Source organism: Hoplias malabaricus, chromosome 5 (genome assembly GCF_029633855.1).
Source record: "Hoplias malabaricus isolate fHopMal1 chromosome 5, fHopMal1.hap1, whole genome shotgun sequence".
Classification (NCBI taxonomy): Eukaryota; Metazoa; Chordata; class Actinopteri; order Characiformes; family Erythrinidae; genus Hoplias; species Hoplias malabaricus.
The window spans coordinates 41,933,546-41,961,134 of NC_089804.1; the positions used below are offsets into that span (position 1 = coordinate 41,933,546).

Sequence of the window (27,589 nt, forward strand, 5' to 3'; positions counted from 1 at the left end):
GGTCTTGGAAACATGTCGATTAATAACACAATCTTTGATCATAAAATCACAATACAACTCGCAATCAAGTGTGACGAGAGGTCTGATCGGTTTCTAAGGTCCGAGTGTCATCAGATAATATCAGACAGATGAGTGTTACTCCGTCTGAACAGCTGTTCTACAGCAGAAAGGCTGTGTATCAATACATTCTCAGCTTCATCATATAAATATATATATAACAAATCAGTATCATGTACCAAATAAGTGGAAAAAGTGGCGACGGCATGTTATCTGACTCTGAGTGTTATCTCTGAATCTAACAATAACAGAGTTAAACAGAGTTATTGTGAGAGTCAACCGAGCAGATGCTGATTTTAAAGGCTCCTACCTTTCTATTACATGGTTGTTATTTTGCAGCTCCCGAGCCACCGACTCCATCTCCTCTCTTAGTCTCTTCATCCTGTGAAATGAAAGATTTCCTTAGATACAGCAGTCACTGGACCCCCCCTCCCCCCAACTCTGAAATGCATCTGATGTCACAAAACAAAGTCTGTAACAGGAACCGCAGACTTGGAAAGTACAACTGCGGCTGTAACGTTAAATGTCGTTTACTCGTGGTGTTTTTTGATTCTGTTGTTTTTTGCCACTGAACACGGCTCTGCGCCCCAGTTCCACAACACTCCAAGCGTTTGAACCTCTTCTAAAGGCCACGGAGTGATTTTATGAGCCGCTGTTGAGAGTCAAAGATCAAAGAAAATGTGATCTCTGTAGTTTGGAGATTTTATGAGCAGATAGTTTGTGCTGGGGGTGTGCACCTCTCTGGCCAATCAGCGCTCTGTGAGGTTTAAACGTCACGTCTCCTCCCTACTCGGCTCGACTGGAACCGCTTGCAAGCAGGGACTAAAAAAGTACCATTCTCCCAGGTACCAGATCTGTCTAATGGAGAAGTGAAAGAGCAGAGCAGAGTCGAGGAGGTGCCACGCAGTGGAAGAGTGCCATACATTTATAGAACTGCTAAAAAAAAAGGCTTAGCACTGAGGAGTATGACCCTACTTTGTGTCAAACCTCTGTGTCTGAAACAGCTGCGTCCCGAATGAACAGAATTCACTCATTAGACGAGCTGTCTGCATACTTTCAGACGTATAACCAATGTTATAGAGAGTGGGATTTCGTCCTCAGACCCACCTAAGAATCATGTGCTCTTTATTCTTCAGTCCATCTATGCCCTCTGCTCCTGCTGGTCTCTGCAGTCCTATTACCAACACACTCTCCAGAACCTGCACACACACACACACACACACACGAGACAGAAGCTGCTTCGCTCAGCACAGCTCGGCTCATTGGAATTATATGAAACAAGACTGAAGATGTATGGATTTCATGAGAAAGCAATAATATAAAGCGTCATTACGAGTGACTTGCATCTGACCCTTGAAACCTGTAACATTCGAATTCTCAGCGCACTTTCAGCTGCTAAAGGCTAGAGTTCAAGAGAAAACTGTGTTTAAAAAGTGTTTAATACATCATTCTTCTGAGCAATATTTTCCTTCTCCTCTTTCCTGCTCCATCTGCAATTAATGGACCTCAAAGGAAGCAGAAGGCTGTCACTGTGTTTGCCATTTTTCCAAAAACGTTTGTTATTTACACTTCACAAAAATGTCTGGAGGCAATGGGCTCCAATTTTGTTAAGAAATGAGCATGTTTTATTTGTTGGTGTGCAAGGACATAATAATAGAAACACACACACACACACACACACACACACACACACACACACACACACACACACACATACACATACACATACACACACACACACATACACACACACACACACACACACAAACACTTTTTGCCATTCGTTCAGCACCGATATTTGGAACATCTTTGAATCAAAATATATATATTTTTTAAACATTTGGAAAACTGTCAAATCGACTGTCAATTCAAAACTCAGGAATAAATAATGTGCTTCATTCCAGGGCTCTTTCATCACAAACTCCTGATTTAAGGTCATAAAACATTTATTTCTAGTGTTATTCTTTATTTACAATGAAAATCCAAAAGACAATAAAAACGCAGTCTGATTAAATCCAGATTTGAGAGACTGAGACTGAGACTGAGTTGATTTTTAAGAAGCGTAAGGTCTGACCTTGTTCTGATGTCTCTCACAGATCTGCAGGTCCTGTATTAGCTGCAGGAAGAAACCGCTGAAGTGGTCTAACCTTGACTGTATATCATACAATGCACTATGGAAACACACACACACACACACACACACACACACAGAGAGAGAGAGAGATACGTGAACAAGCAGTTTTGTAAAGTTGAGTGACCATGCAGTGTACATCTAATAAAGTGTCTGAAATCTAATAAACACTTGATAGATGATCAGTGTACTGGTGCAGTGAACTGTGTAAACGGTAATCTGTATTATCACAGAGTACTGGATGAAAAGCTTCACAGGACTTACGTATTCCAAGTCCCCAGTGTTGCCAGGAAGTCCTGATGCTTCTGTCCGTAATCGTCCCGAAATAATACTTTTACTTTCTTTATATGATTCAACAAGTTTATCCTAGACACAGAGAGCACAGCTGAAAGACACCACTCCAAACCACACAAACATAACTTCCCTGGATCGATGAAAGATTTCCCAAGCTGCTGATCCACCACTTACTTTTCAAACTTGTGTATCTGCTCATTGTTGTAGGTGAGCTCTAGGGGTGAAATAAATAGACACCATTAGCGCATGACATGAAAATCCCAGCCATGCTCCGTCTTTTCCTATCAATCCCCTATAAGCTCTGGAGTGCTCTCTCCAGAGAACCATATCTAATGTTATCAGCAGAGCAGCGCAAGGGTAAGAGAAATTCTGCTGTCTCTGTGTCTGCCTGCCCACAGTTTCCCATTTCCGCACCATTAGATAAAGCTGAGCAGCGCAGTTTTCCTGCAGTGGCACCAACTGGCAGAACTAATCTCAGAACCAGACTTATCAAAAACCCATTCCCAGCACTCCCGCTGAAAGAAGTGGGTCATTTGCTCATTCCTAGTAAAGTCTAACTCCAGAAAAACTGGTCCTGAGGCTGAAAAGAACGGCTGTTACTCACTGGTGCACAGAAAGTTAATGTAATAAAGCTATTAAAAATGATCAATTAAAATCATTCATTAAGCAAATATCATTTTTAAGCGGTGTTATGAGACACGGACAGCCAATCACATCAGGTATCAGATCAGAAATCTGATTACACAGAAAGGCTTATAAATGGTTTAAATGCCTACCTATTACATGGTTATTAATTAGGTTATAAACACCTTAAAAGTCATTAATAATTATTTGTAACAGAGACATGCAGCAGTGAGCTTTCTACCGTCTAATACTGAAAATGTTAAAGTAAAGAATAAGCTTGAGAGTGAGTATTTAGTAACGTCATACGTTAATGTACACACCACACTATCATTCATGAATAAAAAGACACTCTGATGGTGGTTAATTTATTAAAGGGTTAAACTTGTTAACAGATATGTGCTGGAGCTGACGGGGTTAATGACGACTGACGGAGGAGACACAGTGAGGTCAGTATTCGGCGAGATCTGAGGTTTAACTGTAGATGGATGTGGGTTCACTATTTGGCAAACAATAAGTCACCGTTTCCCTTTCTATTTCTGTGTTATAACTGATTATTAATGACTATTACTGTATTAACAACATAATAAATAACAATTAATAAACAGATTTAAACCATTTATAAGTGCAGTCTTATTCTAAAGTGGTACCAGTCTGATTTATTAGGTAATATTTCTGATCTAATTCTGTAACAAATCTAGACTGAAGCAGAACACATTTATAATATATATATATATATATATATATATATATATATATATATATATATATATATATATATATATCAATAAAATACAGGCATTTTTAAACACTGCAGCCCTGGATCAACTAAACATTTCTACATCATTTTGCATTCCAATTTTTCTTTGATTAACTTTCTCCAATCAGCTGTAAATCATGGCAACTGGAAAACATGAACAGTATGTTTATTCTACGAGTTTAAACATCCGACCTGCATTGTCTCAATATGTGAAACAGTCATATACTCACTGCCCGTCGCTTTGTCTTTCCGATAATGATGATAAACTGCCACAATCTTCTCCAAAAGAAACTTTATTTTATCTACGCTGAAACAACAACATCTCAATTTATTCATTTGCTCAAAACCTGCCACAGATATAAAGCTAAAGTGTGTGAAAATATGTTAATATTCCCAACATAAAAGCTGTAATAATTAACCAGACCTGTGTCCCATATTCAACCAGGAACACACTGTGATAAATTAATCTCTTAGCTATTACAATGTGACAGTGCTCTAAAGGCTTTTAATGAGTACCAATTGTCCGTAGCCAGGATCTCGGTGTATCTGGCCAACTCTGTGTGCAGTTTGTGCAGTTTGCTCTGATGGTCTCTGATGCTGCTGCCATAAACAGGAAGGTTCTCTTGGATCTGGAAAGAAGTATAACACTCACACACACTTCTTAAATTCCCTGGGAACCCATTTTGAAATTTAGATTTATTTTTGTCTGATGCTAAACGTGGGTGTTTTGTGAAGTGTTCAGCGAAATTTAAATAAAAAAAACACACAACAGAAGTACGATGGGTCTCTCCTCAAAAATGACCAGCACTACTCTCCTCTCGATGTGGTATGTGCGGTCCTAAAAGTATTTTGGGTAATGCTTATGTCAGTATCACCCTGAACAATCACAAGGCGACCATAGCCACACCTCCTCTCTGAGTCGAAGAGACTGGTGTGTTAAAGTTTAGTGAGCGAGCGAGCGATCCAGCTATTCACTAAGCCATAAACAGAGCAAATACAGAGCACAAAACAACACAGAACAAACATGAATGGGTTAAGTTTGAGTACAGCAGAGATGGCAGCAACTGTGTTCAGTGTTCAGTGGTGTCAGTGGAGATAAGCCAGTGTGTAGAGCAGAGTAGCAGCAGGTGAAAGCACCAGTTTGAAGACACTCTAGAAGGTATCGCGTTGGTAACAAAATAATTACACGAAACCAAACAACAGACTCATAAAAGACAAAAGACGTCTGTAGGTTCGCACATCAACAGCTGTATAAAGCCAACTCTACCCACTGGTGCAGTTTTATTGTGTATCTTGTGTAAAATGGCAACCGCAGTTCAGAGTAAGAATCCAGAAAAACCCACTACTGCTCTGTCTCCAGGCTGTGTGTTGCCATGGTAACGTAAACGGCATTCTGTTCTCCAGTGATAGAGAGCTGCCAGTCACATGGTCATTAGTATTAGGCCACGCCCACACCATTCTCAGAGAGCTCTGAGGAGCGTGTTTTGGTCATTTTTGAGGAGAGGTTTATCATATTTCTGTTGTGTGTTTTTTATTTAAACTTTGTTGAACATTTCACAAAACACCAAAGTTTAGAATTATACAAAAATCTAAATTTCAAAATGGGTTCCCAGGGGCTTTAGAACATCCCACTTCCCCCAACAACAATGAGTCTTACCAGGGTTAGCTTCTGCTTGCAGTCAGAGGAGTCTGGAATATCAAGAGGAAACTGGCCCCTGCTGGTTACAACCAGAACTTTTATCAGTGCACACAGTGTAGATATTAGTCTTAAAACTAAACAGGGTTCAGATGTGATGCTCCTTGTGTAAACTGGCTTATGACTCACTCATGATTAGCAGGCTAAGGTTCTTTCAAAGAGGGTGTTATAAGTAGTCAAATAGTCTGTTGTTACTTCATAAAAGTAGTGATCACATTTATCACACTGCGGTCTTAAGACAGATCTAAATGACTTCCTAAAATGTGCTTGCCTTTGATATGGGCACTTTTAAAGCAACATAAACAACACAACCATACACCATTGTTACGTTCTGCCTTTAAACCTGTGTGTCATGAGGAGCGGACTTAAAAAACCTAACTTTACCTAATCTTTTCCTGCAGAATCAGTAGCAAGGTGATGGCTGACTAAACAGAAAACCTACGGACTCCAAATGTATTACATTATAAAGACACTGTCGTATACACTGCAGTGAAACAGACCACAGTAAATGACTTCTCATAAATCCCAGCTCCAGAGCACTTAACGCTAACAGTATCTTAGAATGGCATCATGGGCTCCTCACAGTGTTTGTAGCATCTCTTCCACACTCAGGCATGAAAGCAGCTTCATGTTCACCATAGCAATCTTGTGTGCCGTGTTATTGCACTCGATTCGCACATTTTCACTGGGAAAAAAAAATGGTTGGAAATAAGAAGACGTTCCAAAGATGTGCACAGGAACAACAAAATGATTTCTCCACAACAACAACCTCCGAGCTGACACTCACATATAGATATAAACTCCTTGTAAAATCAGCTCCCTGTGCTTCTGCAGGATACTAGCCATTTTCAGAAATTGATGGATCACCCCCACTACTGTCTGCAGAGAAGAAACACGAGGTTAGTTTTCTCTTCAAACTGATTAACAGGCACAGATAAGTCTCATTACTCACCTTTGCGAACGTGTGATCTGCCACAATGTCAAACCTTGTGGGCACAACTGGAGTTTCAGCTGGAGATACAAGTAAGAATAAGAGAAAATAAGCAGAGATTGCTGTTGATTTATATTTTACATCAATGGGAAAGGTGTTCATGTGATAAAACACACCGCAAACGTCTGCGGCAGCAGAATCAGCATCTAATTTATAAATTGAGGGCACAGCATCATCAGATTCATTAGGCATTAGGAACAGAATAATGCAAGCCTTACGTTCTTTAAGAGGCGGAGCTGCTATCTTCTCTGGTCGTCTGCTGAGCAAGAAAATGGGTCGGTCCGCCGTGGTGTGCGGGAGGTTGATCACCTTCATGCTGGGATCCAGTGGGAGCGGGTGGCCTTCAAACAGGAACTGCTGGAATTCTGGTTCAATTCCTGTCTGGACTTGAACCTCTTCAAAAAATATCGAAGCCCTAGGAATTGAATTGAGAAAATTCTCAGCCCACATTTTTTTGTAGAGAAAGACTTTGTGTGTGTTTCCTAATAAGTGTATATCACATGAAGAAGTAAATAATAATATGAAGTCTTTACGTATGGGTGCGCGTAAAATGAAAAGGTACAAACGTGTTGTGAAAATGGATGTAGATGCTGTGGGCTGTAGCTTGTTGAAGGGAGAAGATGTGGATTTGGATGCGATGAAGGATGTCAGTGGTAGCAGCAAAGAACTGGTCTAAGCTCCAGCATTTCTTCTGATTGGCTTCTAGGATATTGGCCAGCACTGGCACCAGCTGCAGTTTCAGCCCTCTGCACAGGATAGCACATGGACAAATTGTAAAATTTAATGAGTGAGATCAGACATCAGCAACTTATTCAGACACAAAAACACTTGAGAAATGGGGGGTTTACTGCTGTCGAATTATTTATTTCTGAATGTTGTTTCTAGTCGTACATGTTGCTTACCACACCACGGTCAAGAAGTCAATGAATGTTAATTTGGCATTTTCTTTGGGACCTCACATCTGTTCTAAATACAGGGTGAGCCAAAAGTCACAGGACACCCTTTTATTTCAAAAACAAAAAAGAAAATGATATATCTGAATGCCCCAGTGAGTAATTGAGGAGGGGTCTATCTTTTAGGCTGTGTCTGGAACATGGCCGCCATCTTGAAAACCGCAATATTGGATCAAGGGCAGGTTTTTCCAATGGGAAGGTGATCAAAGAAGAAGAATATTGTCTCAGAAATGAATGCACAGTGCTAGCGCTGAACCTTCCATTGGAAACACTCACTCTGAGAGATGGCAGGAGGGTGGTAACTCATAGCTCCACTCAATGGGCCCATTCTCCGCTTTCTGGGTTCCTGCAATGGCCCTCTCAGGCTTTTCTGTCGTGATCTTATACCTTCAAAAAAGCAGACAGCAACTTATAGCATAAAGTAACACATTAAACACATTAGTAGAAGTAATCATAGGCTAAAAGACAGTTTCCCCCTTTTATGTGTTTGTCACCTCCCCTCTAGGGGAATCCCCACAGCCATTTTAAGCATTCTCTCTTGCTGTCGAGGGCTTCAACATCAGACTGCACTGCATTACATCCCTCAAAGGAACGACTGTCTCTACACTCACTGTCCATTTTATCAGCTCCACTGACCACACAGGAGCCCTATGTAGTTCTACAGTTACAGACTGTAGTCCACCTGTTCTTCAGCGCTCAGGACCCCCACAGAGCAGGTGTGATGTGGTGGTGGATCATTCTCAGCGCTGCAGTGACACTGACGTGTTGGTGGTGTGTTAGTGTTTGTTGTTTAAAGACTTCAGTGTCACTGCTGCACTGAGAATAGTCCACTGACCAAAAACAACCTGTGGGCAGCATCCTGTGTCAATGATGAAAGACTAGAGGACAATAAACACAGCGACAGATGAGCTACTGACTCCATCTTTACATCAACAAGGTGGACCAACGAGGGAGGAGTGTCTCACAGAGTGGACAGAGAGTGGACACAGGGTTTAAAAACTCCAGCAGCACTGCTGTGTCTGATCCACTCTACACCAGCACAACACGCACTAACACACCACCACCACGTCAGTGTCACTGCAGCGCTGAGAATGATCCACCACCACATCACACCTGCTCTGTGGGGGTCCTGAGCATTAAACAGAAGGGTGAAATCAGGAAAGCTTAATAAAGTATGCAGAGAAGAAGGTGGAATACAGTCTGTGTGGTCAGTGGAGCCGATAAAATGGACAATGAGTGTAGATACAATGTAGGGGTTCCTGATCCAGTGATTGTTCTGTGGATATTGAGAATATAACAAGCAGTTTTCTCAGGTGCACCTGTGTTGGTCAGTACAGTGTAGTTTTCTTTGTGTCTATGGGGCCTGAATAAATTTGCCAATGAGCATGTCAGCTTCAACACACAAGTCCTACATGATCTGCTTGTTGTTGCGTGGGCCACCGAACGGTCTGAAAGGCAGGCTGCCAGTGGCGGTGTGGTAGAAGGTGACACCAATGCTCCAGAGATCCACTTTCACTCCATAGGTCTTCTGCTGGGGTTTCTTCAGTACAGCCCTTGCATACATATCTGGATGCTGCAAACAAGAGCACAACTGGAGTCAGTTGAGAGGGATCGTTCACGGAGTAAATTCTGATTTAGGAGTGTTTTTGCTTGTGAGATTAAACTGGTAAGGGTTTAAACATCAACAACTGTCTGCTTGGTTTTAATCAGCAGCCTTATTTAACAAGAGAGAGAGACGTAATGCTCTTAGAGACATAACTATCCCACTGTGGTCAACTACACTTCAGTAAACCACTTAAAAAGAAAAGTTTATATTGTAAGGATTCATGAAACTCAAAGCTAAAGTAGATCTGTCAGTCCCTCTGTAAATGAACCATGCTCATCTCACCAGGTACTCTTCTGTGCCGTATATGGACGTGAATTTCTCGTCATCCTCCAGTTCCCTGGCGGCGCCGAAGTCTGTGAGCTTGTAGATGGATTGTCCATCCTCTCTCATTTGTCTCATGATGTTGCCTGGCTTGATGTCTCGGTGGACCACACCGTTCTCACGTAAATGATTCATGCCATGGACTACAGGTGCGAAGCAAAAAGTCAGTTCAAAACTGAAGTCTCAAATGCTACAAGACGATCATAGCCAAGGTAGGCCTCCCCCCCTCCGACTATGTTACAGGACCCTACTGTTCGCCACATAACGACACAGAGGGGCGTAACACAGCAGGACTGCAGAGCATTCACCCCTCATTACCAACACGAACACATACAGCACATGGTATATTCAAATGTGTCATCTTTTATATAAATATAGTTTAAAGACTTTTTGTGTAATGTATAATTGTAATTTAAAATTAAATGATCTTTCTCCTCTTTTGCCATTTTATGGTAATGGTTGCATAGCACTAAATATGACAGTTTTCATTTTATTAAACAGAAAAACCTAAAAATTAAGTATTTTTATAATATTACTTAATAACATTTATGTATGTTTTACATTTTATTATGCAGCAGGTAGGTGTCGCAATCACACAGCTCCAGGGTCCTGGAGGTTGTGGGTTCGATTCCTGCTCCGGGTGCCTGTCTGTGAGGAGTGTGGTGTGTTCTCCCTGTGTCTGAGTGGGTTTCCTCCGGGTGACTGTCTGTGAGGAGTGTGGTGTGTTCTCTCTGTGTCTGAGTGGGTTTCCTCCGGGTGACTGTCTGTGAGGAGTGTGGTGTGTTCTCTCTGTGTCTGAGTGGGTTTCCTCCGGGTGACTGTCTGTGAGGAGTGTGGTGTGTTCTCCCTGTGTCTGAGTGGGTTTCCTCCGGGTGACTGTCTGTGAGGAGTGTGGTGTGTTCTCTCTGTGTCTGAGTGGGTTTCCTCCGGGTGACTGTCTGTGAGGAGTGTGGGGTGTTCTCTCTGTGTCTGAGTGGGTTTCCTCCGGGTGACTGTCTGTGAGGAGTGTGGTGTGTTCTCCCTGTGTCTGAGTGGGTTTCCTCCGGGTGACTGTCTGTGAGGAGTGTGGGGTGTTCTCTCTGTGTCTGAGTGGGTTTCCTCCGGGTGACTGTCTGTGAGGAGTGTGGTGTGTTCTCTCTGTGTCTGAGTGGGTTTCCTCCGGGTGACTGTCTGTGAGGAGTGTGGTGTGTTCTCCATGTGTCTGTGTGGGTTTCCTCCGGGTGACTGTCTGTGTGGAGTGTGGTGTGTTCTCCATGTGCCTGCGTGGGTTTCCTCCGGGTGACTGTCTGTGAGGAGTGTGGTGTGTTCTCCCTGTGTCTGTGTGGGTTTCCTCCGGGTGACTGTCTGTGAGGAGTGTGGTGTGTTCTCCCTGTGTCTGAGTGGGTTTCCTCCGGGTGACTGTCTGTGAGGAGTGTGGGGTGTTCTCTCTGTGTCTGAGTGGGTTTCCTCCGGGTGACTGTCTGTGAGGAGTGTGGTGTGTTCTCTCTGTGTCTGAGTGGGTTTCCTCCGGGTGACTGTCTGTGAGGAGTGTGGTGTGTTCTCCCTGTGTCTGAGTGGGTTTCCTCCGGGTGACTGTCTGTGAGGAGTGTGTTGTGTTCTCTCTGTGTCTGCGTGGGTTTCCTCCGGGTGACTGTCTGTGAGGAGTGTGGTGTGTTCTCTCTGTGTCTGCGTGGGTTTCCTCCGGGTGACTGTCTGTGAGGAGTGTGGTGTGTTCTCTCTGTGTCTGCGTGGGTTTCCTCCGGGTGACTGTCTGTGAGGAGTGTGGTGTGTTCTCTCTGTGTCTGCGTGGGTTTCCTCCGGGTGACTGTCTGTGAGGAGTGTGTTGTGTTCTCCCTGTGTCTGCATGGGTTTCCTCCGGGTGACTGTCTGTGAGGAGTGTGGTGTGTTCTCTCTGTGTCTGCGTGGGTTTCCTCAGGGTGCTCCGGTTTCCTCACAAACTCCAAAAACACACGTTGGTAGGTGGATTGGCGACTCAAAATGTGTCCGTAGGTCTGAGTGTGTGAGTGAATGTGTGAGTGTGAGTTGCCCTGTGAAGGACTGACGCCCCCTCCAGGGTGTATTCCCACCTTGCGCCCAATGATTCCAGGTAGGCTCTGGACCCACTGCGACCCTGAACTGGATAAGGGTTACAGATAATGAATGAATGAATGAATCGATTTGTCCTGTTCTTTGGGAAAATGCAGTATCCCAAGGTGTTGTTTAGACGATATAATGATTGTGATTTATAGGGTCAGCGATTTTGAACGCAGTTTATTAATAATTAAATTTTACTCTATTTTTTAAAAATAAAATGTTATTTTAATGGTAAACAACAGGTACCATAAAATTACAACAACAACAAAAAAACAAAACAGGAGAATGTTTGAAGTTTGAATATAATTATATTTTCCTCAAACACACATTAAATTTAATTGTACACCAAATATATTCTTTATAAACGGCCAAGTTCATGGGTGGAATACGCATTCTGTTCATAGTGATAGTGGTAATACATAGTGGTAATAAATCCTATGCACTTTCCTTTTTTGGTCAATAATTTGATCATTCAGCACTTAATTAACAAACAATTGTTTTTATGATGATTATATATTTATTATATTTAAGTCTGGGGTCAGTGAGTGGGTGAAAATATAAAACTAGTGGTAGTTTGATAGTTGGATTTTTGGATATTGTTTATTTTATCATCACGTCTTGGTTTATTTAACTTTTTTTCTCGATTCCTCAATTTTAAAAAGAATGTAAAAAAGAGAAGGATGATTGTACGCGTACCTACACACCGCAGCACTACGAGGAACTCTGATTCAGGGACACCAAAGGCATTCTCCGGATCCTCCAACATATTCAGCAAACTTCCTCCTGAACAATACTCCACCACCAGAACCTTCTGTGTTGGGTTTGTGTTCAGCTTCGAAAAGACAAACAAATGCAGACTGGAGTGAGACTGGGCGGGGGTTCAGTGAAACTTCAAATCTGACATGATGTCTTCATAATTCATTTCATTTCATTTTTTTGTTGTTTGTCTGAAATTCAGTCAAGACCCAGCAGTCAGACGTAAACAAGTCATGGACTACTGACTTGACACACACTAGGAAACGCAGACAGACAGTCGACGGCAGGCACACACCCACGCAGCCACAAACACCAGAAGAAAAGTGGGCTGAGAAACGTCACAAAGCCCCTCAGACAACCACCTCCTCCACAGCGAAGAGTCTGACGATATTGATGTGATTCAGCTTCCGCAGCACCTCAAACTCCCTTATCTGGACCTCGTATGGTCTGCTGTAGCTCGTCATGTTGAAAACCTTCACCGCAACCACCTCACCTGTTTTCTTCAGAGATGCAGGGGAGGGAGGAAAAGATCTAAGTCATTTGTGTATGCAGTCGTATATAGGTCAGAACATCTGAGACACCACTTCAGTGTCTGGGACAAAGAGATCAAAGCATAAAAAGAGTTTACATACTTTATTTCGTGCTTTGTAGACACTTGCAGTTGCTCCCTGACCAAGAATGTCTTCAAGGGACCAGAGGTGACTTGCTGTACTCGCCGTCATGGTGGTCCTACCTGCAACAACAAGAGTGAGGATGCAGAGGAAATTCATGAGTGTAGCTTTTTGCTTTTTAAATGCATTCCTATGGAACACACCACACTCCTCACAGACAGTCACCTGGAGGAAACCCACGCAGACACAGGGAGAACACACCACACTCCTCACAGACAGTCACCCGGAGGAAACCCACACAGACACAGGGAGAACACACCACACTCCTCACAGACAGTCACCCGGAGGAAACTCACGCAGACACAGGGAGAACACACCACACTCCTCACAGACAGTCACCCGGAGGAAACCCACGCAGGCACAGGGAGAACACACCACACTCCTCACAGACAGTCACCCGGAGGAAACCCACACAGACACAGGGAGAACACACCACACTCCTCACAGACAGTCACCCGGAGGAAACCCACGCAGGCACATGGAGAACACACCACACTCCACACAGACAGTCACCCGGAGGAAACCCACACAGACACATGGAGAACACACCACACTCCTCACAGACAGTCACCTGGAGGAAACCCACGCCAACACAGGGAGAACACACCACACTCCTCACAGACAGTCACCTGGAGGAAACCCACGCAGGCAGAGGGAGAACACACCACACTCCTCACAGACAGTCACCCGGAGGAAACCCACACAGACACAGGGAGAACACACCACACTCCTCACAGACAGTCACCCGGAGGAAACCCACACAGACACAGGGAGAACACACCACACTCCTCACAGACAGTCACCTGGAGGAAACCCACACAGACACATGGAGAACACACCACTCTCCTCACAGACAGTCACCCGGAGGAAACCCACGCAGACACAGGGAGAACACACCACACTCCTCACAGACAGTCACCCGGAGGAAACCCACACAGACACAGGGAGAACACACCACACTCCTCACAGACAGTCACCCGGAGGAAACCCACGCAGACACAGGGAGAACACACCACACTCCTCACAGACAGTCACCCGGAGGAAACCCACACAGACACAGGGAGAACACACCACACTCCTCACAGACAGTCACCCGGAGGAAACCCACGCAGACACAGGGAGAACACACCACACTCCTCACAGACAGTCACCCGGAGGAAACCCACACAGACACAGAGAGAACACACCACACTCCTCACAGACAGTCACCCGGAGGAAACCGACGCAGACACAGGGAGAACACACCACACTCCTCACACACAGTCACTCGGAGCGGGACTCGAACCCACAACCTTCAGGACCCTGGAGCTGTGACAGAGACTCAATATTTAAAAAAGAAAGAAAAATAATGACACTGAATTTACAACAGACAGGTTTTTAAGGTTTCACCGAAAAACAACAGAAAAATAGCAGCATTTCTGAAAATTTAAGTTGACCTAAATTAAGTTGACCATGAACCTAAATTTAATTATAGACTTTTATCCTCTTATCAATTCCACAAAACTCCTCTCTGCTCATCAAAGTCAACTCTCTAGAAATGTTAAAAATCTCTTAAGGCTTATTAGCTTCAACTTGCAAGCCCTGTCCTACAGGCTTCCTTGGGTTTGTGACATCAGAAACACTGGCTGTTTTGGATTTGCCTGTTTCAGACTGTCTTTGAAACACAGCATATAAAAAACTGAAATGCTCAGTGATACATAGTTCACTCCTGAAATATCGTATAGCGCATATAAGACATGTAAACAAAGTAAAAATAACTTGTTTTTAACACGAGTCCCACTGTTAAATGGGTTTGTGGACATTTCTAACGGTGTAAGGACAGTTTTGACGAATATTAAACGACTCTGAACACCGTTGTTTACATCTTAACTGTGAGAAATGATGATAAACTAGGAGACATTTCCCTTAAACAAATCATTTAGTCATAACTTACCTTTCCAAACTCTGACAGAAATCTCTCTCTACCTTTAACTCGAGGAGAGGGAAAGGAAATCGGAATCTATCCCCTGACCTGTGAGAAGTAAACAGAGCTCAGTTCTGACACACATTTCAACATTTAACCATCGATTTAGCGCATATTTACTTCAGATATATATCTGTTTTTCTGTCGTTTCCTTCTCCGTGAGGTACAAAATAACCTGACACCCTGGAGTACTTTTACAGGTCGAGAGTGAGGCACGGTTTACTTCTGTCAGTTTAACTCCCCCCACTCCGTACATATAAACTAATACATTGAAATAAACGAACCATTCTTAGGTTTTATGCCACAAAATGTCGAAAAATATGTCCTTTTTATGTCCTACAAGGGGCTTAAAAGAAGAGCAGCCTCTCGGTCTCGGCACCAGAATTCAGTTCACAGTGAAAAGAGCGAGCTGCTTTCAGTTTGGGAAGCAGTGACTTCCTCGTTACGATCGAGTTTGTGTTTGAGCATTAAAGATACAGTTACATAACACTCAGTACGAGAACATATCGAAATAAGAGGGGAAATGCGAATAGGTCGACTATTAGAATCACACCAATAGAAGCTACAAGTACGTTTTATTTCACATCGATGTGTTTAGCCCCATTGATCTGCACTTGTTTTACCTTTAAATTTCAAGTGACTTTTTGTCGCCATCTAGTGGTCAACTTCTCTCACTGCATTCAGGTCCCATCACATCCATGAGTATTCTGTTTATTGCAATAGAGCATTCTGGCTTTAAACCTGCTGTGCTTAAAGACAGATTCAAACAGCCAAGGTTTCTTACATCACAAACCTAAGGAGCCAATCCTGTCAACTTCCAGGGCGGGGTTATTGTGCTGCAGCTGGACGGCAGAGTCAGGGACAACTTCGTATTCATCTATTCACGTTTACTGAATAAAGACGAGTTCTATCTAAACTGCACATCTTGATGGTATGGTGTGGTATATGGGGTACAAAGATAGTGGGTCCATTCTTCATCAATGGAAACCTCAAGGCCACTGGATGTGAAATTGCTACATGATGATGTGTTTCCCTCTTTATGCACTGAAGCTGGCACGTTCCCTGAGTTCTTCCAGCAAGACGGTGCACCACCACATTATGGGTGTCAGGTCCGAGCATTCCTAGATTAACAGTTTCCTGGAAAGTGGATTGGTCGTCGTGGGCCAAGGTCTCCTGATCTGACCCCCTTAGACTTTTATCTTTGGGGTCATCTGAAGGCAATTGTCTATGCTGTGAAGATACGAGATGTGCAGCACCTGAAACTACGGATACTGGAAGACTGTGCTAGCATTTCTCCTGCGGTGTTGCTATCAGTGTGTGAAGAGTGGGAGAAGAGGGTTGCATTGACAATCCAACACAATGGGCAGCACTTTGAACACATTTTATAGGTGGTCAGAAACTTGTAAATAACTCACGAAAGAATAAAGTTACGTTAACACCAAGCACATAGTTGTTTTTCTTGTGAAATTCCCAATAAGTTTGATGTGTCACATGACCCTCTTCCCATTAAAAAAAAAAGTTGGATCCAAAATGGCCGACTTCAAAATGGTCGCCATGGTCACCACCCATCTAGAAAAGTTTCCCCCCTCCCATATACTAATGTGCCACAAACAGGAAGTTAATATCACCAACCATTCCCATTTTATTAAGGTGTATCCAGATAAATGGCCCACACTGTACATCACGATATAAACTGTTTCAATAACGATGATTTTAAACACATTTTCAATCTTTTAATAAACTTTATTCTAGGTCTAATATGTATCTCAGCTGGTTTTAACTTAATCACAGTGCAGAACTGATACCAGAGCCCTGACAGGTTCTAATCAATATTTACAACAGTAACATAAGCAGTACCTGACGGTGTTGTTTAGTTGTAGTTTGTAGCCTATTTTTACCCTGTTCTTTCAACAGTTATGACCCCTCAGGGCCCCCACAGAGCAGGTGTGATGTGGTGGTGGATCATTCTCAGGCTGCAGTGACACTGACGTGGTGGTGGTGTGTTAGTGTGTGTTGTGCTGGTGTAGAGTGGATCAGACACAGCAGTGCTGCTGGAGTTTTTAAACCCCTCAGTGTCACTGCTGCTGCCAAATACGTACAAAACAAACCAACAGCGTATGTTTTCCTTGAACATACGCATTAATAAATCCTCCCACAGACAAAAAAACAAACAAACAAAACTAAAGCAAGGACGTTTATAGCAAGCGGTTTATTAAAAAAAGTCTGCTACAGGAACTAGACATGGAATTATATAAGTTGTATTTGAGAGTAAACTACTATTGCTATTACTGTACAATCTTGTACCCAAAAACAAGAGGAGAGAAAAAAACAAAGAAAAGAAGAATGTACCTCTGTAATGTACACCATTGTATATACAAAGTACATCTGAACACAGGTTCCTCTGATAACAGATACTCGAGTGGACAACTATAAATATATCTGACAAGATGATTCATTTTACAGTCTTGCTTTTTTGTTTCAAAATGGACAGGAAATACATATTTAACAATAGTTACGTTTTCTTTATCCTTTAAAAAAGAAAAACCTATAGATCTTCACTCAATCTGTTCACAAACATACAAAGCAGATTCAAGTGCATAATAATGATTGATTTAAAATTACAGAGGGAAAAGTATAATCCGTGAAGCCGCGGCTTCGGACAACAGCGAAGTAATGACGTCACACGTTAAAACAGAACACCACCGAGCACTTTCCATGAGTTAATGACACATTATGCATGTTAATGCCTTTTTTTTTTAATAAACAAAACAAAAAAACAAGAATCTCCCCCCGAACACAACTCAGTTTCCAGTTGCCTTTGAGGTATTAGCAACGACACAGAAAACAAAAACAAATCCATCAGATTATAGCTCACGGGAACAATAAGAACAACCTGTTAACACGTTAATACACTGAAGATTTCATGACGTTTTTCCATTTAAAAGCGCCTCAGTAAGCTCCTTTCCTGCTCTCTTAGGTCGGATAGCAACAAATCCAAAGTGTTTCCCAGTGTTCGCCCTTATCCACGCCATTCAGGCCCTGGTTCCTCTGTGAATAGACCTTCCCCTGACCTAGACACACCCTGGGTTATTTTCGCTCTCGTCCACCACATCAAGGCAGAGACGTGCAGCTTCCACAGAGCGGTTCATCCTCGCCCTGTGAGTTAAGGCCTCTCTGAAAACAGCATCCACTGCTAATTCCCTCAGAAGGCATAGGCGGACAGTACAGAACTAGTAGGAGGCTCAGCTTGTAGAGACGAGAAAGCCCAGACTGCGATTGTCGGACACTGGAGCGACTGGCGATGAAGGAGACGTGGAGGAGACGTGGAGGTCAGAAAGCTGGGAAGGAGCCCACTGTGGAAGACAGTGGTGTTCGGCTGCGGGTTGCGCAGGTGAAGTAGAACAGTCGAGGGTTATTGCCTGCGAAATTCTCCTTTCTGATGCTCGGGCCGCTACCACCTCATCACAAACATCTGTGACGTTCTTCCACTCTCTGGCCGCCGTGTCCTAACTGCCATCGGTTCTTCTGAGCTCAATGAATCTCTGGTCCGTCTCTGACCCTGTTGTAATTTTAACACAGCGATGCCACAGCCAAGACGACTCTAAACCAGCCCGCGAGTGTAGAAGCCCGAGCGACATTCAAGATACAGTAGATTATGTGTCCAAACGTTGGGGGACATGTGCTCATCCAACATCTATGCTACAGATTTAGGATATTGCCTTAGTTGTGGGTCGTTAACCGCGGTCCAATTGGTCCCAGAGGTTTTGGGACGCAGCACCATCACTCCAAAGACCAGTTTGACGACTACGCAGCCCAATGCTGAGGGGATTCGGCATTGGTTATTGGCCTTTAAGCTTGTGTCAGTGCTGATCTTATTAGCCGTGCGTCAAATCCTTTGGACAGATACTGTACAGTGAATGATACTTGATTCTTGATCAGTGACAATTCGGAGAAGGTCCCCAATTACACTCTGGTCCGTCTCTTTCATAGAAAACAAGAGTAATAACAATTATAATAATAAAAAAAGGCAGATGTTTGTGCATGCATCCCTCTTAAGTCTTAGTAAATCCTCTGAGGAGAATGAACAGTTCCCTATCTGACTTATAAAGCTTGACTCCTCGGCCTCCGTCAGGCTGCCGAAACTACACACACACACGTACGAACATACTTACAGATACACAGTTACCATGATACACGCTCAGGGCCCAAAAAAAGGGCCTAAGAGAACTGTAAATAAGACCGGGCAAAGCATAAGGAAACCATTTTGTGCTTCAGTCTTAAAACAACGAATCAAAGGTTTTGACAATTTCACAAGACATTCCTCACTTTAGTAGTTCATGTATTTTTTTTTCCAGTTATAATCATGGTTATTTCATGTACACACACACACACACACACACACACACACACACAAACCTTAATGAGTTATTGTGAAGTGCGTGAATCCTTTGTAAAAGTGGAAGGTAATGAGAGCCAGCGCAGCTTTACTGTGTAAACTACGTAAGTTAAAAGGCGATAGATAGTTTCTGCACTTTCTCCGGCCTCAAGCTCATCCTTTATCACCACCACCATCATCTAGGAGCATGCTGGAGCATTTCGCTGAGGATCTGATGGCATTCAGCCGCACAGATGATGTGTTACGCATCACAAACACTACTCCAACTCATCCCAGAGGTACAGGCTGCTTTCAGTCACAAGGTTCTGACGACAGCCCGGTGCTGGGGGCTGTTTAACTCTACGGCAGTCTCAGCATTGTGCATGGGATCTATTTTGTGGATTATACAAATTGTACACGCACAAACATCTTAAACATCTGCTTCTGTGGTAGGTGCACATTCAATTAGATGAGCACAGGGCCATGGATTAAAAAACACAGCAAAGATTATTTACTGGTAGCTACATGAAGTACCCAGAGCTCTCTGCATTAGTGGAGGCTTATTTTTTAAAGTGTTAGCTGAGGAGTAGTAAGATTTATAACCAGTAAATAGTTCCCAAGAATAAATACTGAGTAGCGCTGCCTCTACGACTGGAGTGATTTGCTTTTCAGTTCGTGAGGTTTCAAGACTTTAAAATGGTAGCTATGCTGGCATTCCTGCAGAGAACAATGCATGTGTGTGTGTGTGTGTGTGTGTGTGTGTGGAGGGTGTTTGACAGCACTGAGATGCAGTTAAAAGTACTTCCCAGAACAATGTGTGTAGAGTCAGCGTCCCTTAAACTGACAGTAATATGAACACAATGTCCGTTCTTCATGAAGAAGCTGCATATAAATACACATCAGTTCAATTTCCCACTGCAATCCTATGGGGTTTCATAGTGGAATGGCCCAGAATAAAGTTCACCACTTCCCTCATGGCATACATAAAATGTCCAGCTCTCTGTGGAGAGAGAGAGAGAGAGAGAGAGAGAGAGAGAGAGAGAGAGAGAGAGAGAGAGAGAGCAATAGATACGATGTGATAGTCCTTGAGTAAAAAGAGAGAAGTCAATATTCACAGCTATTTTTTTCCTTTTTAAAAAAATAATAAAATAAAAAAAGCAATCTGTTCCACACCCCAGTTAAAAAAAGAGGAAGAAGAACAAAAAAATCATTAGTCGCTCCAAACCAAGATTAAAAATGGGGGTCCCAGCCGGAATTCATTTTTTGGGCTTTAACAGTGCTGAAAAAAGGAAAAAGTGTAAGAAAAAAAAAAACAATGAAAGAAAAACACTCCAGGCTTTCAGTTTGTGTATGCAGGCCACACACACACACACACACCACTCCCGCGCACATTCTCTCACACCCACACACACTCAAACACTCCGTATCAGTGTGAGTCTGTCAGGTTTTATGCTGTTCACAATGAATCAGTCCAGTAAAACAGTTCAGTAATAAATCCCACCTCTGGGGATCGATATCAAACGTGGGCTGGTAGACGACCCAACGGAGGGTCTTCAGGGAACACTTTCTATGAATGTCGTGTCTATTAAGATCTCATAAACACATTCATAACATGCTGGATACCATTTTTTAAACAGATTACATGTTTATAGCTTGATTTCTTATGCCTTATTCTTTAGAAGCAGTGTCAGAATAAATCGTACTCCACTGTCAATGCCAAAGAATCTCAGTCCCAATTTGCTCTTGGCACTGGCAACAGAGAATAATGCCTTATGGGTTCTGCCTGAAACGTATTACTGTAATAAATACAGCAAAATATTTATAGCCATGTTTATATTGCCTTGTGAATGTATTGCAATGCGTTTGGAATGTAACAGATCAGTAAATAGATCATTTTATTCATAGAAAGTGTTATTTATTCATTCTGTGGATGCTCAGGCCGGGCAGGACTTGTCGGTGGGTGGCGGAGGTGGTGGAGGGGTCGGAGGAATGGTGGTGGTTGGAGAACCCATGGCAGGGCTGCCCCCTGACGAGCCGCTCTTGGGGAAGACCACGGGTTTGGGTCTGGTGGCTGGAGGCCGGTTGTCTCGGAAGGTGGAAGTGGAAGAGGAGAGGCCTGGGGGTCCGGCAGCAGGGGGCAGTGGGCTCTTTGTGGCAGGGCTCTTCCCAGGGCGGAAGGTTGAGGGCATGTCACTGGCTGAGCTGGAGCTCCGCTGCAGGGCATGTTGGGGCGAGTCGACCTCCCGCAGCAGGCGAGAGTGCAGTGGACTGGACGGCTCAGACGCACCGCCGCTCTTCAGCTGTTCCAGAGTATCCAGCACCACGTCAGGAGTGTGTTTAACGCTGCTCTGCCTCTCCAGCTCCTGCAGCTCGCTGAGGGCCGTGCTCATGGTGGCCTCGATGTCCTGAGACAGAGAGAGTCAGAGAGAGAGAGAGAGAGAGAAGAAAAGAGCGAATTAGACACGTCTACTTAAAATAAAAATGATGTTGCTTTAACTTCCTGCCAAGAGAGTACCCCACCAGCTGCGGATGATTTAAATATTTAATCAGTTTCAGGGAATTGGAATTGGACAAGTATCAATCACCACATCACCATTATCAACTTGTATAAACAGCCGTTCCTTTAAATGCTGATGAGCCACTGTTAACCCTCCCCTGAGCACACAGCGTTTTACCTGGTGTAACCTCACCTTTGTGCTCTCGTGCAAACATGAGCCCAACTCTGTGTTCAGAGATGACAGGGTTAATCTAGACAAGCCTTATCTAGATATCCATAACTAATTCTGTCTTCTAGGTAGGGGTTGTCTGTACATTTATTTCTGTTTGAATCTACGGTTTCTGTGTTTTTCCCCCAATGCCCTCTGAGAAAATTACAGGCTGAGTTACCTACGGTTTTTCTTTAAACAGAGCAGTTGTCCGATTGTTTTAACCCAGATGCGAATCACTACATTTTAACAGGCAAATCTCGCCCCGCACTGGAAAAAATAGGAGTTTGGGTACTGCTGCGCACCGTATTTAGCCTCTGAGTCCGCACTTCCATGGATACTCCCATTTAAACATTTTCAGAGCCGCAAAACCATATGAAAATTGAGGAGTTACTGAACCACTTGGTGTAGGTGTTAAAAGTTCTCCAGACTTCATCTGGGGCTGCGTGATCAGAAGAAGGAAATTAACAAAATCCATGAGAAGAGGGAGATGTTGCTGATAAAAGAAGTGATTATAACAGCAGCTGCAGGTACATAGCATTACTTTTATATTCAGAAACATTTTGAGGAATTTGGTGCTTTACTAGACTTTAATGAGAATTTCACTCGTGATCATGTGACAACACGAAATAATTTGGGAACTAGCAACTCGCACGTCCTGTAGTTTTTCATTTCTGTCCGGATGCGAGTGTGTATCTGTGACGAGGGCAGCCTACAACAAAACTGGAATGTCTTATGTACTCCCACTTTCCATAATATGCTCCTTCAAATGCGCCAACTGCTAAGCTACTTTTAAAATGTGTAGATCAGGGGTAAAACTAAAAACGAAACCATATTTTTGATGATTCCATGAGGGAAAACTGTGCAAAACTGACTTTTCTTTTCACTGTCTCTTCAGAGTCTTGCCCTTTATCGTCTTCCCAGTCCTCAGAAGAACCCAGCGATACCGCAGCCATTATGTGTGACCTTTTAACCAATATCATTGTCTCCTAATAAAGACTCCCTCTACACTGGACTTTCTGGCCAGTCCTTTGAGTCCATTAGCTCCAGCAGCCTGCTGTCTGAAGGGTCTACACAGAGGATCTCATATAAAGTATCTGCTCTAGTAAGCAGACAAGTCCCTGAGCTCCGTCCAGCAGGAGGCCACTCCAAATTGATTGCGGCCCCCCGAGCCGGATCAATCCCGCACCTCCAGCCGGCCGTGAAATTACTCCTCAAATGTGGTACTTCAGCGCGCTGAGCAGGAGTGCATCTCAGTACTTCTCATGGGGATGTAGATAGCACAGAGGGAGATAGCTACGTACGCCAGCAGAGCTGACCACAACCTTAGTGCAATAAGAATGACACACACATTTCAACTCCGAGAAACCAATTTCCTCTGTTTACCAGCTCCTTATCTGCATTTTCTGTTCCACATTAAAGAGTTGAACTAGTTGTAGGAGCTGTTACTGTCCCAAACCACACCCAACTTCACTTTGCATTCTACACTACTGAGTGCCCTTCTGTACCCTATGTAGTGCGCTAGTGTGTGGTTTGGGATAGAGGGGTACTTAAAGGGGAAGTGTGAAGTGCTTAAATTTGAGCTTTTATTTATTTTTAAAATTGAAATTAAATAAGTGCAATTATTTGTCATTGTAATTTGTCAACGTACTTCTGCATTTAACCCATCTGTGTCACACACACACACACACTCACACACACACACTGTTCACTGATGACGCAGGTTTCACTGAAGGATTATTATAGTTCTGGTAACAAATTAGCAGTTAAATTAATAGCTTTTTATATGTTTTCTACGTCAAGGCACTGATATAAATCTCCTGTCTCCCATCTGTCTTTTATACCGCCTCAACTTTTATACCGCCGTGCCAAGGTCTGAAACATCCATAAAAGTGTTTTCACACTGCACACAAACCAGACCTTCATTCAGTTTGATCCGGACCAAGACCGTCTCTTTGGTACCTTTCACACATGCTGTTTGGTTCTGACCAAATTCAAAAGTCTCAAAGCCTCGACTGAACGAGGCATGTGTGAAAGCACCCTGAGTCTCTCTATTGCACAAACTCTTGCTGAAAAAAAAGATAGCTGTAAGGATCAGAGTTCTGCTTTTACTTTTTACAGTGACAGAACCCAACGGCTAGCATAGGCCTATCTTACGTTTTGAGCCTCATCTACTGGATTTGAGCAGACGAGCCCCTTCAGTCTAATCACTTAGAGGATGAAGGAGCCCGTGCTGCAGTTGTTGGGTGCAGACTAGAGTGTGGATGTAAGAGGATTAGACTTTTTAAGCCTTTTTTAGACTCGAGTGATAAATAAGACCATCTTAAATCTGGCACAAACCGCACTTTCTTCCGTAATCCAGACCCCTGGATTAATTCAAGTTCAGGAATATTCCGTCTGTCTGTGGTTTGTGTTATTACTGCAGAGGTCTAGCATTAAGAACGTACCACTTATTTCTCTTCAGGATTTTACCCCATACATCTGTGGCCTTAGTGTGGTCTGAGTGCTGTATATAAATGTGTATATTCTGCCATTGCTTCACCCACAAACTTAGCTTCCTGTATTTGAAATGGTTAAAAATAATCTCAGTTTGAAAAACATAACTGACACAAGCAACCGGCATATGACCAAACAGAGCCTTTACTGCAGTGCTGTCAGTGCTGACGCTGCAGTTCTGGGACTTCTCCTGAGGACTTTTTTTTTTTCTTTAAAAAGAGGAAATGTAGTACCGCTCATCAATAAACATCAGACGAATCAGATAATAGTTCAAGTAATTATTATAAGATAAATATTCAAGTAGCACTTTTAAAAATATGAGGTGTACAAACATGTTTTAAAGCTTTTATTTTGTAATGTTTAATTGTGTGAGTTTTGGTTTAGACGATTTAAAGATGATTTTCATGTTAGTGTTCATACTGAACATAATGTGTTTAATTTAGTTTTTTTGTTGATAAAATGACAACTGTAGTTTTTAATGCTAAGCAACAGTTACCATAAAATGCAGTGGGAGAGTATATGAATTTTGAATTACAATTATATGCTTCATAAAAACCCTTGGACACCACTGCTCCAGGGGCCTGGAGGTTGTGGGTTCGATACCCGCTCTGGGTGACTGTCTGTGAGGAGTGTGGTGTGTTCTCTCTGTGTCTGCATGGGTTTCCTCCAGGTGACTGTCTGTGAAGAGTGTGGTGTGTTCTCTCTGTGTCTGCGTAGGTTTCCTCCGGGTGACTGTCTGTGAGGAGTGTGGTGTGTTCTCTCTGTGTTTGTGTGGTTTTCCTCTGGGTGACTGACTGTGAGGAGTGTGGTGTGTTCTCTCTGTGTTTGTGTGGTTTTCCTCCGGGTGACTGTCTGTGAAGAGTGTGGTGTGTTCTCTCTGTGTTTGTGTGGGTTTCCTCTGGGTGCTCCGGTTTCCTCCCACGCTCCAAAAACACACGTTGGTAGGTGGATTGGAGACTCAAAAGTGTCCGTACGTGTGAGTGAATGTGTGAGTGAATGTGTGAGTGTGTGTGTTGCCCTGTGAAGGACTGGCGCCCCCTCCAGGTGTGTTCCTGTCTTGCGCCCAATGATTCCAGGTAGGCTCTGGACCCACCGCGACCCTGAACTGGATAAGGGTTACAGATAATGAATGAATGAATGAATAACAACAGTATTATTACACTTTGAGGTGTCATGAACTTGCATTTCAGTCAAAAATTAGTGGAAAGCACATAAAGCTTTAATTTCTTTGTGAAAATCTTTGTGGATTCATTTGTTGTTGTTTTTTTGTTTGTTCAATTTTGATTCAATAAAAACAATGGGTCCTTGTACAACTCACCGCATTTATGTTGTACATATTTAATAACGTATAAAATATATATTAAAATACACGCACACGCACACACTTGCACGCACACACACACACACGCACGCACACGCACACACACACGCAGCTGTAAACACATTCAAACAGAGGAAATGAAGAAAATTTAAGGGTATTTAATTTCTGCATACATGTTATAGAACACCTTTTAAATATAACTTTAAGTACCTGAGTCAGTGAGCCCTTACCTGGGAGCTGTGCTCTACCTGAGCAAAGACCTCAGGGTCCAGTGGTCGGTGGTTGCTGAAGCTCTTGGAGCGTCCAGCCGGGGCAGCCTTGCGGATCTGGGGACTGTCTACCTTTGCCTTGAGGGATGAATGGCGAGTGACGGAGTTGAGGATGCTGTGAGCGCTCACTGGCCGCTTGTCTGAGCCATCCTTGGGAACCCCACCTGTAGGCATGGAGGATCTAAGCCCCCCCACAGCTCCAGGAGAGGCCTCGCTGGGGGGCTCCACAGGCCGGAATGATCTACGAATACCAGCGGCTTCTGGACGCTTCCTCATCCTGATACAGACAGGCAAAATATAAGACTGCAAGAAGAATACGAATGCACACACTTCTAAAAACTGCATTAGAGAATTCTAGAACATTTATTATAGACTTGCCCTGTCCTGTACATTAATGTAGCCTTGCATTTAAAGCATCTTTTTATGTCGTTAACAACTGAATGTCAACTCAAATTACACTTTCAATTACATTTCAATATATTTCATATATAAATATAAATAGTTATAAATAACAAAAACCCAATAAAACAATGAATTTGAAAAAGAAATCATTTAAATAAAGACCCTAATGACTTGGCTTGTAGTTGCAGTTGACTTTACTGCTTTTCCATAACCAGTGATCTGATTGGCTCTTATTGCTGGAGGGCGGGACTTTATCCGTAAACAGAATCCATGTTCAGCGTCATGAGAATTTCAGCCCGTAATCGTTCACTTCTTATTAAAGTTTCTGGTTTTAACTCGCACCGCACCATCGGCCCGAAAACGTCCCAAAACAGCTTTTATCTCGTCTCTTGGGCTGTTTTTACTGGCCCCAGGACAGCGGCGTCTGGACCCTGCCCTGTGTGTGTCACTCAGTGGAATCACAGCTAGTGCTCATCATAATGCACAGATCTGATTGGCTGAGGAGCCTCACGTGTGATTGGTCTGTGAGTTTCCTGGAGTGCTAAACCTGCACCGTAACGACTAGAAGAGTCACACCACTTCAAACACACACTCTGTTCAAAACTAAACAGCTCTTAATAATTTATCAGCTACAGGTCCATGTCCGGATGGGAGAGCATCTGGGTCTAGACCAGGACCACACTCCGCCCGTTCCTGACCCATACCCTACAGTGTTTTACCTTAGAATTCTACACATCCTTCACGTCAGCACAGGTACTATATGGGGAGGCTCTTACTTATTGAGGTTGGCCAGGTAGATGTCTGCTACATGACCTCCAGTTGGAGAGCTAGCACTGCCTCTAGTGGCCACTTTCTCCTCCGTGGTCTCATGAGATGCCTCCAGGTCAGCTTTGGGACTTCCTCTCCCTGTGTAACCATCCGCCCTGAGACACAGACACACAGGCGTCACACACACAGCTACGTTTACAGAAGAGCTATGGGCTCATAGTACCACTGAGGTAAAGTATGCAAACAAAATACAGCTACATATAGAAGGTTCTCTCCATCAATACAACAGCTGTCAATGTTAACCTGCTACTAACACCTCTGCGTCATTAAATATCGATACTGCCACAAATGGGCTTTAAT

The 27,589-nt window shown here is 43.3% G+C and overlaps 2 protein-coding genes across 5 annotated transcripts in view; both read right to left on the reverse strand.

Moving 5' to 3' along the window:
* Positions 1 to 15,307, reverse strand: part of ikbke (inhibitor of nuclear factor kappa B kinase subunit epsilon) — a 16,424-nt gene extending 1,117 nt beyond the window's left edge. Inside the window, exons 1-21 of one of the 4 annotated variants that reach the window (XM_066671921.1) lie at positions 15,178 to 15,307; positions 14,864 to 14,941; positions 12,892 to 12,992; positions 12,622 to 12,759; positions 12,200 to 12,335; positions 9,392 to 9,573; positions 8,916 to 9,076; positions 7,780 to 7,890; positions 7,117 to 7,296; positions 6,769 to 6,965; positions 6,512 to 6,570; positions 6,347 to 6,438; positions 6,143 to 6,244; positions 5,521 to 5,581; positions 4,380 to 4,492; positions 4,094 to 4,170; positions 2,657 to 2,696; positions 2,453 to 2,554; positions 2,132 to 2,228; positions 1,165 to 1,256; positions 368 to 439 (exon numbers count right to left, since the gene is read on the reverse strand). In XM_066671921.1, coding sequence (XP_066528018.1) covers positions 368 to 439; positions 1,165 to 1,256; positions 2,132 to 2,228; positions 2,453 to 2,554; positions 2,657 to 2,696; positions 4,094 to 4,170; positions 4,380 to 4,492; positions 5,521 to 5,581; positions 6,143 to 6,244; positions 6,347 to 6,438; positions 6,512 to 6,570; positions 6,769 to 6,965; positions 7,117 to 7,296; positions 7,780 to 7,890; positions 8,916 to 9,076; positions 9,392 to 9,573; positions 12,200 to 12,335; positions 12,622 to 12,759; positions 12,892 to 12,981 — 2,102 coding nt within the window. In that variant the 5' untranslated portion in view covers positions 12,982 to 12,992; positions 14,864 to 14,941; positions 15,178 to 15,307. Of the gene's footprint in view, positions 1 to 367; positions 440 to 1,164; positions 1,257 to 2,131; positions 2,229 to 2,452; positions 2,555 to 2,656; positions 2,697 to 4,093; positions 4,171 to 4,379; positions 4,493 to 5,520; positions 5,582 to 6,142; positions 6,245 to 6,346; positions 6,439 to 6,511; positions 6,571 to 6,768; positions 6,966 to 7,116; positions 7,297 to 7,779; positions 7,891 to 8,915; positions 9,077 to 9,391; positions 9,574 to 12,199; positions 12,336 to 12,621; positions 12,760 to 12,891; positions 13,175 to 14,863; positions 14,942 to 15,013; positions 15,153 to 15,177 lie in introns of those variants that run through there. The other 3 variants (XM_066671922.1, XM_066671919.1, XM_066671918.1) reach the window with 3 other exon arrangements.
* Positions 15,308 to 17,089: 1,782 nt separating this feature from the next.
* Positions 17,090 to 27,589, reverse strand: part of srgap2 (SLIT-ROBO Rho GTPase activating protein 2) — a 133,381-nt gene continuing 122,881 nt past the window's right edge. Inside the window, 3 exon segments of the mRNA XM_066670575.1 lie at positions 17,090 to 21,673; positions 26,021 to 26,336; positions 27,238 to 27,384. Of these exon segments, the coding sequence (XP_066526672.1) occupies positions 21,203 to 21,673; positions 26,021 to 26,336; positions 27,238 to 27,384 (934 nt within the window). The 3' untranslated portion in view covers positions 17,090 to 21,202.